General features: G+C 38.0%; 1 protein-coding gene across 1 annotated transcript; it reads right to left on the bottom strand.

Annotated features, from left to right (window-relative positions):
- Positions 1–5754: 5754 nt before the first annotated feature.
- Positions 5755–9403, bottom strand: LOC115223213 (PWWP domain-containing protein 2B). The gene is made up of 2 exons (XM_029793689.2): positions 8900–9403; positions 5755–8229 (listed from the first exon to the last, which is right to left on the bottom strand). The coding sequence occupies exons 1-2, from the start codon at positions 9049–9051 to the stop codon at positions 5946–5948; spliced, it is 2436 nt and encodes an 811-aa protein (XP_029649549.1). The 5' UTR covers positions 9052–9403; the 3' UTR covers positions 5755–5945.
- Positions 9404–10342: the final 939 nt, after the last annotated feature.

Genomic DNA, 10342 nt, shown 5'->3' with positions numbered 1-10342 from the left:
TTTCCATTGATCGATTTCCATATATATATATATATCTATATAATCACTTAACATCTGTTTCCCATGTTTGGTATGGGGCAGACAGCTTGACACAAGTTGTGCTAAGCTCTGTTGTTTGATTTGGAAGAATTTCTATGGATGGACACCGTTCCTAATGCCAACTGTTTAATGGAGTGTACTAATGGGCACATTTTTCTTGTAGCACCAGCACTGGTTGGGTCACCAGGTAACTTGCAAGACAAGACAAAGTCCCCTCAACTGGAAGGGAATTGGCTTTGTGTTAGTTGAGAGATTAAAAGAATAATAGAGGGGTAGAGATAGGTGTCTTGCTGTAGAGATCCAAGGATACCCAACTGCAGAAGAAAGGAGAGAAAGAGAGCCTTAAGGAGAAAGATAAAAATGGAGAGTAAGAGATGGTGGTGGATATGTCAGGATACATCTTCAAGATAAAGGGAGAAATTGAATATAGGTGAAGTGGTACAGACGATTAGACTGGGTGATATGTGTGTGTGTGTGTGTGTATTGAAATTGATATCCATGAACACATATACTCACAATTTATGAATTATTTTATTAGTTTGTATTATCACAACAATCTGTTGAACAAGTATGTGAAATTCTGAGTAAGTTTATGAAGTTTTCTTAGCTTCAATAAAATGACTGTACCGGTGCCACATAAAAGCACCCAGTACACTCTGTAAAGTGGTTGGCATTATGAAGGGCATCCAGCTGTAGAAACCATGCCACAACAGACAAATCAAGCCTAGGCAGCCCAACTCCTGTCAAACTGTTGAACCCAGGCCAGGCATGGAGAACAGATGTTAAAAGATGATGATGATTAGCTTGTCCATATATGGTGGGATGTATGATTAACTGAAAAACTGAGGTTGGGTGTGGGAACAAAAATAGTTGAGAAAGACTAAGCTACAGAATTTTCTTGAGAAAGGTAAGCACTGGTTTCTCTCTTTACTGCTTTCTGCAGACAAAAGACCTTAGGTCATTTCTTATTCTAAACAGCCAAGTGAACTGAGTACACACAGATGTAATTTCAGGGCCTTGCTCAGAAACCATCAAAATGTATTCGAACCTTTTTGATACTGACCAGCCTGAGGTTGCCCTTGGTTCTACAATACAAACTTCCTGATGTAAAGTTATCTAAAATTAAAACCGTTTATCAGAATTCCCTGTTCCAAACACTAGCTTAATAATAAAGGCATTCTACTTAATTCATTTTTAAAAGTAATTGAAAAAACAGTAAAAACTAACAAATAATGAAAGCCAATCTTAAAATGCTGAACCTTGTGAAGATGGCAGAAGACTAAGATTTGTGGTGTATTGAGATCCTAAAAGAGAGGTGCCTCATAAAAAGCACTGATGTAAGTGCTGATTCCACATAGAAAGCACCCAGTACAGTCTGTAATGTAGTTGACATTAGGAAGGGCATCCAGCAATAGAAATCAAGCCAAAACTGACTACAGAACCTGGTGTAGCCCCTGGCCTTGCCAATTCCTGTTAAGCCATCCAACCCATGCCAGCACGGAAAATGGACGTTGAATGATGATGATGATATGAAGACAGAGAGTTTCTAACAATGCAAATGGGAAAAGCTAAATAACCTGTATATATATATTTCAGGCAGAAAAACCCATTATCAGAAGTGAACAGTTTAGTGTATTTCAGCAGAAATCTGTAAAGTTGAAACTCCTGATACAGAAGCTGGTTGTGTGATAACAGACCAACTCGACCATTCTATCAGAGATACAAGAAATAGTTTAACAGATTCAAACTCAATTTAATTAAAAACTGTAAAAAGTGAAGTAACCAAGTTAAAAGGGTAGCAAACAATTAAATCTTAGGTTACTGGTTTACATTGTGTCATAGTAACTTCTGTCTCCCAAAGATTGAGAATAGGTAATGTTCTTTCTGAGAATTTTACCTGAAATACCCTAAAGTTCTGTCTTGTTTACTTCACCATTTAGCATTTAATTTGGCCATATCTGACACAAGTATTCTACCTGTTTTGTGTTAAAACTGACCAGATCCAACCTCTCACACCTACCCTACAATGTCATTCTAAAAACATACAAACACTCCATTGGAATCTTGAAGCTTCAAGATAATGCGTGACTAATTCAAAACAATGTGAATAAATAAGCAACACATTTGACAAAGAAGTTTGAATGCTAAAGGGTTCACCCAGACACGGGGCAATCTTTTTCGAGAGGCAGGCCACATGACACATCATTCGTCATCAGGTAGGGTTAGGGTAATTTTTCAGCAGCTATGCCATTCAGAAAGTCCCATGTGAAGCAGTTGGCCTATGACAGATGGAAATATTACAAAAGTCATGGCTTGACTGAGCCTTATTAAAAATAGAACTGAAAAGTTTTCCCTATTTAACTGTAGCTAAACCCTAATCAGTAAGATATAGTTTACAATCAGCAAGAAGACAGGTTTTGTTACACATGGCATAAATTACACATGTAATGATGGCTCAGACTTGGTAAAATTTTTAACATGCAGCGATATCCACTAATATATATATATATATATATATATATAGGAGACAAGGCTCACCTAGTTCTGAAACATGACAAGCTATTCTCAACTTTCAAATCCTTTTAACGTCTGCTCATCCATTCTTGCATGGGTCAGATGGAATTCATTGAGGTAGATTTTTCTATGGCCAGATGCCCTTCCTGTTGCCAATCCTTGCCAGTTTCCAAGCAAGTTAATGTTTCCCCATGGCTAAGGCTGAACATGTCTTCTGGGACAGTCAGACTCATTTACAACCATTATACAATGTCAAAACAAGACACAAACTCATATCTGCACACACACACACACACACACAATCGGCTGCTTTCCAATTCTGTCTTCCGAATGCACCCACAAGGCTTTGGCCAGCCTGAGGCATAGCAAACGACACTTGCCTGCAGGGGGTGGGGACTGAAGCCAAAACCATATGTTTGAGAAGTAAACTTCTTAACCACGCAGCTATGCCTGCACCAATGGATGGGTTTTTGCTTTCACTTATTTGAAACTATTACCATGTGTTTCCAATTATTCTTTTGGAATAAATCTCCATTGTACCCATTCAAAAATAATGTTTACAGCAACAAAATATACAATTTAAATAATAATAATAAAGAATGAGATATATAAAATCCAAAACCTTAACTTATATAAAATCTAGAAAAAAAACTCAAAGTGTTTGCTCTGATGAGAAAAATCAGAGAACGTTTTTAAGCAAATAAATACACAAGGATTAGATCTAAACAGCAATTTGTGATTGAGAAACACTGATGAAAGATTATAGCACCATGTGTGACCTAAATGGGATATTGGATATGTAGGAAGGGAGTGAAAATAAAATCAATAAGAGACAGATAACAAAAAAGTTTCCACATTACATATGCTGTTACACACTGAATGTGGTTGTTCAACTCAAGGAAACTTTCTTCATTCAAAAGGAAACTGAACTGGCCTCAAAATATCTAGAAATTCTCCTTCAGGCCACACCCTACTGTCTTCAAAGGAAGGACACACTGGATAATGTAATCCTAGATATTGTGTGAAAATAAAACTGGATGGTCACAGCTGGATTGCCTGAGATAATAGAGCAACTCAATCAGGACTGACCAAGAGTTAAACAGGTCCAGTTGAACATTGATGGTCAAAACAACCTGAATTAGAAAACAAATCACAGGGTGAGATGTAGTAATTGTATTAGAGTAACACATAACTCAATGTGTCAAACAAGTCAGTGAAGGTAATTAACACTAATTTACATGTTCAAAAAAGTTTTGCCTAAATAGTTCTGTGCAAATTGTATTTAAATAAGTACAAAATTTAAGGTCTATTTTTCAATTCACATGTTTATGCAAAAAATATTCACCTTTTTATCAAGCAGGACCCCCGGCCCCTTCTCTTCCTCCAATAAAGTAGAACTCTTTACATGTTACATCCAGTCCAGTAGGGGTCTGGTATGCAATAAAAACAAAAATTTACAGACACAAGGCCTCAGATTTATAAGTTAGATATTGTAACATTCACGCCCATCTCAAGGGTGTTAGCAGCAGCAGCAGCATAAAGTGAAATGACCTCCACCCAACTGGGAATTGAAACCAGGTTGCAGGCTCAGCTTGCAAGGAGATTATTACTTACACTAATCAACTGTACATGTCTGAAAGACTGGAAAAAAAAAAAGAAGTCAAATCAAATGAACTTAAGCCAAACTCTTATTCATTCCTGCCTTGGATTCATTTCATATTAAAACATCTGAATGTGTAAACCAACAATGTTTGTTTTTGCATTTTTTTGCTCAACTGGCAAAGTCTAGTTGCAGAGAATTTGTAAGAGAATGTCAGCAGCATTACTGAGTTATCTATAAATTAGACAAAGTGTCTTATAACGATGGGATACAGTTTATTTGGAGTGAGATTGTGGGTACACTCCTTAATAAGTGCTCTCGTTCCAGTCCTACTTACATCTAAAACGTTTGATCATTATAAGACACCCTGCATGAGTGTGAGTGTGTGTATGTATATATACATATATATATATATATATATATATATATATTAGTGTTTGTCTTTATGTTCAGTTATAATCCTTTCTACTATAGGAACAAGGCTGGAATTTGTGGGGAGGGGGATAGTTGACCACGTCGACCCCAGTGCTTGACTGGTACTTAACCTGTTGACCCCGAAGGGATGAAAGGCAAAGTCGACCTTGGCAGAATTTGAACTCAGACGAAATACTGCTAAGCATTTTGTCTGGTGTTCTAATAATTCTGCCAGCTCCCCGCCCTAATGTCCAGTTATGATAGAAACAATTTTACATTAATCTGATGGGTAACTCTATACTCTTGGAGAGAACTAATTTATTATTCTTATACAAGAATGTTGTTGACAGTGACTTGGAAGTTTTCGGTCAGATAAGCCATCGTTTACCACCCCACACACCCAAAGACGATTTTAACTCAACAGAGGCAAAACTAATCCTAAAGCATTGCAGTCCAACAATGGTTTAGATGGCCAAAACTTCAAAGTCACTGTCAACAAAATTCTTGTATAAGAATTTTAAAATGTGTGTGTTTGAGAGATGCAATTTATCAAAATTACAAAGTGTTATAAACATGAGGATTTGCAATAGCACTGAATGGACTAATAAATGCTTACATCCTGCTAAATAAGAAATATACCAGATTAGAAAACTTGGCCAATGGTACAAGGAAAGGGTTTATCCATTAGGGCCAGAGGATGAGCAGAAATCAAACCTAATTTTAGAGTATTGAATGAAATGTGATTGTATATATGAGAATATGTAACATGCATAAATGTGCAGAAGCCAATTCCATGCATGTCTACATAAACATTTGATAGACATGTACAGCACATGTTATGTGATGCATAAGTATCGAGAAAGACAAATAGAGTGTGAATTCACAGATAGGGTGTAACTAGTTTATATTGTGTAAGTATGTGTGTACTTAAAAAACGGTTTTACTTTGCAATTACAGAAAACTTTTTACAACCTATAAACTTGAAAATTCCATCTATAAATGTGTTACAGGAATTTACTGTTTTGCTTTTCCGAAACCCCAAGTTACATAACGATAATTTGTAGCAATATAGATTAACTTGGCAGGAAATTTTGTTTCCTTATTTTCTTTTCTGATCAACAATCTCTTATTTAAAAAAAATAAATAAAAGCAAAAAATAAAAGCAAGAGATAAACAAGAGCAAGAGATAATTGTTATTTTTTCATTTTTTTTTTCAAGTTTCTGAAATAAAACAACAGATTGGTTCCATTTTGTAGAATAAAATGGAACCAAATGAATGAAAGCCATGTTAAGCTAAAGCAACAGATTAGATAGGATCCAGATGATAAAATCTATGTTTAAAAAAAAAAGAAAGGGACTGTGAAGATACCAATAGTGGTCACAATTCAAAATCTTCCATTTTGATATTTCCAAGGAAACTCTTGGCAGCCACAGTTGCCTGTTTTATAGCCACTTTATAAGGACCCCGCTTCTTTTTGTTGTATCGGAGTTTAAAGTCTTCTAAAAATGGATATAAATCGACACACTGCATATGTGACATAGTGGAGGACCCAAACCACGAGACGTGAGCCAGCTGAGCTATCACAACTCCATTGTCTCGTGTACTTACAGTAATGGAGAGGACTCGTCCTGGCCACCAGGGAAAGCCCTGAATCTTACCCCAGACAATATCTCCAACATGAATTATACGACCCTCAGAAGTTTCAACTTTTGTAACAGTTTTAGTTTGAATTTTCATCATGAGAGGTTTCAGGGAATCAGACGTGGGTGACTGACTCCCTGGGAATTCTTGCTCTTCATATTCATCCCTGTAATCAGAGTCCGAATCAGATATCCCGTTAGCTGAGTTTGAGTTAAAACCGTCCGTCGATTCGCCTGAGGATTCCGATTTCGTTTCTAAAGAATTATCAAGCAAAAGATTTACTGTGGATTTTTCATTTTTTAAATCTCCTGATATGGTGTTTGCTGAACTCTCCGATTCTACCCGTGATAAACCGCTGTTTCGCCGCCAAGTGTACAACAACCGAGGCCGCTGATGGTCGTTCATCTCAGAATCAGTCGGCTCAGTTTCAAAGTCATTTTCCTCTCTGTTTGATTTGTCAACACCCAGAGCTGGTAAATTACGATCTATATCCGCACAAGCATGTTTATGTTTATGCTTCCGCTTGTGCTTTCGGTGATGACCTGACGAGATTTTATCACCATTTTCAGAGTCTACCCGTTTCAGCTTCTCCTTGGCTTTCTTTAAAGCTTTTTTCAATCTTTTATGACTTGAATATTCTTTATTTTCAAGTTTTTCATCTGAAGATTGGTCTGTATCCACTACTTCAGAATGAAGGCGAGGAGGAATTTTTAGCACAGTCCCCTCACCAACTGATATTTTTATAATTGGACTAGATTTCACAATGGTCAGTCCTTCAGATTTAGGGTTCAGTTTATCATTAGTAGGCACATACTCCTCGGCCAGAGAGCTTTTCCTCTTTCGAGACTCACTCCTTGTTTCTGGATGTTCTGTGAGTTTCAGAGGTTCCAGCTGAACCTGGGCTTGTGGTAGGGGGAGGGTTATTGGGGAACTTACTGGTCTGGGAGATTGTGGGGGTTGATTAAAGCGTGGAGGTTTAGGAGATTGAGAAGGGTGATTGAAGCGAGGGGGTTTAGGTGATGGTGGTGGTAAGCTATAACGAGAATTGCGTGGAGATGGTGGTGGCTGATTGTAATGAGGAGGCTTAGGTGATGGTGGTGGTTGGTTGTAACGTAAAGATTTAGGTGAGGGTGGAGGCTGGTTGTAACGAGAGGGCTTGGGGGATGGAGGGGGTTGGGCATACCTTGAGTTCTTGGGTGATGGTGGTGGTTGATTGTAATATGTATTTTTAGGTGAAGGGGGTGGCTGATTGTATCGTGTTGCCCGGGGCGATGGAGGTGGCTGGTTGCTACTGTATCGTGTAGTTTTTGGAGATGGCGGGGGCTGGTTGTACCTTGTAGTTTTTGGTGAAGGAGGTGGTTGACTATAACGTGATGGTTTTGGAGAAGGAGGCGGTTGGCAATACCGATTAGTTTTGGGGGAAGAGAGCGGGGTATTTTGTTGCCGGTTTCTGGTTATTGGTGGGGATCTACTACGTGCATTGAACATGAGAGTGTTGTTTCGAGTGTTTTGGTTGTTACGTGTGGTCAGAGGCAAAGGGGCTGGAAATTGTGGTGGGGGTGGTGGAGGCGGCGGCGGCGGCGGTGGGAGAAGTAGTGGTTTAAGAGATGTGGGTGTTGAAAGCCGGGATGGAAGAGAGTGAAGAGAGTTTGAAGAAGATTGTGAAACAGAAGACAGTGAAGAGTTCTGAGAGCTCTTAGCAATGGAAGAACTCGGATCTGCCGCACTGTCATGGCATGCCGACTTGCATTTGGAGCACAGAGTTTGACGAGGTCTAAGGCGAATACTTCGCACAGTCTTGTCTTTGAAATGTCTAGTGTACGTCCTTTTGGTCAATGCTACAACCTTTTCGCCGAACTGTGAAAAATCCTGATTGTACGTATGCCGAAGGGCCGCAGCAGAGATCTGAACATTCTGATCTCCCTTCTCGGTACACCCAACGTTCGTGTCACTTTTACTATCTGACGAGTCATCATTGGAATCCCTTTTAAACGGGAAACATACACCGTGGGGCAAACTTCTGCAACAAGAAACAAATTGTGGATTTAATTAAGCTGAATAGGTGAATCTGGGAGGTGTGGGACCATGCAGACATACATATACATTCATTCACATATAATAAGAGTAATAATAAGGATATATCTATAAATATCTATATACACACACACACCTATATACATATATATATATATACATATATATATATACATATATATATATATTTACAATACAGACACACACACATACTATGAGAGAGTATATATATATATATATATATATATTATATATATATATATAATTACATTTATTTCATTCCCGTTGGAACTTACTGATTCAGTAGCAGTTTCGAAAGATGTTTCAATGATTCGCCTGATACACAAAAACAGATTCGTCGGCGGTCGGAGCCGAATGACCGACTCATTGTTACTTAAAACAAATGGGTAGAAGGTTTTTTTTAAAATGTGTGTGCATCTCTATATGTTTATCAACGGCACCGTTGTTGTGCAAAGATGTTGGGCAGAAGATTGAAGAAAGGCAAAACATTGAAAGAGAGAGAAATGGAAATATGAAAATAGCCAAAAATAGCAGACACGGACGCTGACAGGAAAAGTCAGCTGTCGTCACACTTTTTGACAACATTTCAATACGATAGCTCTGGCCCAAAGAATAATTAAAATATTTGAGCTTACCTTTTGTCGGAATCGACCAGAACACCGCGGTATTTCTTGGCGCCGGCCTCCAAGCACACGATGAGGACATCCTCGATAGCTTCCTCGATGAATACAGGTAATTTCTCGCCTTTACAAACGGCTTGGTGGTGCCCCCGTCTCTCGTCCGCCATTTTCCGAGCGCACGGCCCTCAAGATTCTAATACGGCGGCGCATGCGCATCCGCACGTCTTGCCATCCTCAGCAGGTAAATCCCGACAAACACACAAATAAATATTTTTATAGAGAAATAGAAATAGAAACGGTTGTATTGATGAAAGTAGCGAGTGTCTGGGCGAATGGTGTAGGCGAAAGAAGACGGAGAAGCAAGAGCTGAAGTTTCCAGCCAGCATACAGGTCTTTCATTGAAAGAAAAAGAAAAAAACACGAAAAAAATTTTTTTCAAAAGGAAGAAAACAACGACCAACGATCAGGCAACTTTTATGAAAGATGTTAGGAACTGGACGTCAGATGGGAAATAAAATGAAATTAAGATATATAAGATATTGTAAATGTATTTGAAATTCAAATATATGTATGAAAATAAATTTACAGCTGCAACGAATGCATTTTTGAATGTTTCTATTGTGAAATAATGGAATAAATACGAAGAGTAATTTTGACTTTTTTGTTGTAAGGGAGGTAACTCCAAGAGAAAACATTTTTATTCTTTGCTCTCTTTCATGGTTGTTGTTTTCTTAAAACCTCTTCCAATCTTACTCATTCCAACGACACACACAGACCTTTCACAAACTTTCTCTCCTTCTTCACTTCATCATCTCTCGGCCTTTACTTAGAAAATATGGGCAGATGCGCCGATTTGCTATTTACAGTAGTTTTAATTTAATTTTGTTAATCTTTATATTTTTCTTTGATTGCATCTCTTTATTGAAAGTTTGACCATCTCTTTCTTTTTCATGTTTCTTTTTTCTCTCTCTCTCTCTATCTCTCCCCTCATTCTGATCTGCCGCGTCTCCCTCTTCTCATCGTCGAGCGATCGACCAGCTGGACTTCATCATTACGTTGAGTCTGCTTAATAGAACAGAGAGAGAGAGAGAGAGAAAGGGAGAAAGCCTGAAGTTTTTCAATGGAGGAAAATATTTCTGACTGCTTCAAGACGCGTCAGAGTCCGATTTTCGTCTTTCCTCAGGTCGTTAAATTAGTCAGTTATGCACCGAACCCCATTCAACTGACTTTACATTTATTCCTTACGGGAAGAAAAGAAAAAAAAAAAAAAAGCAGTTCAGTTTGTGTCAAATCTATATTAGTAGTCGTTATTTGTTTTGGTGTTTAAAAGGTCTTCGAGATTAATAAGAAAAGCTTGATAAAAGCAATTAAGAATCGATGTTTACACATATATTTATATGTGCATACATTTATATACTTTCTCGTCCCTCAATTCTTTCTTTCCTTTTTTCTTTCACT

Source organism: Octopus sinensis, linkage group LG22, assembly GCF_006345805.1.
Source record: "Octopus sinensis linkage group LG22, ASM634580v1, whole genome shotgun sequence".
In the NCBI taxonomy this organism is placed as follows: domain Eukaryota; kingdom Metazoa; phylum Mollusca; class Cephalopoda; order Octopoda; family Octopodidae; genus Octopus; species Octopus sinensis.
Note: the sequence above shows the minus strand (reverse complement) of the source record. Positions and strands in the feature narration are given on the sequence as shown.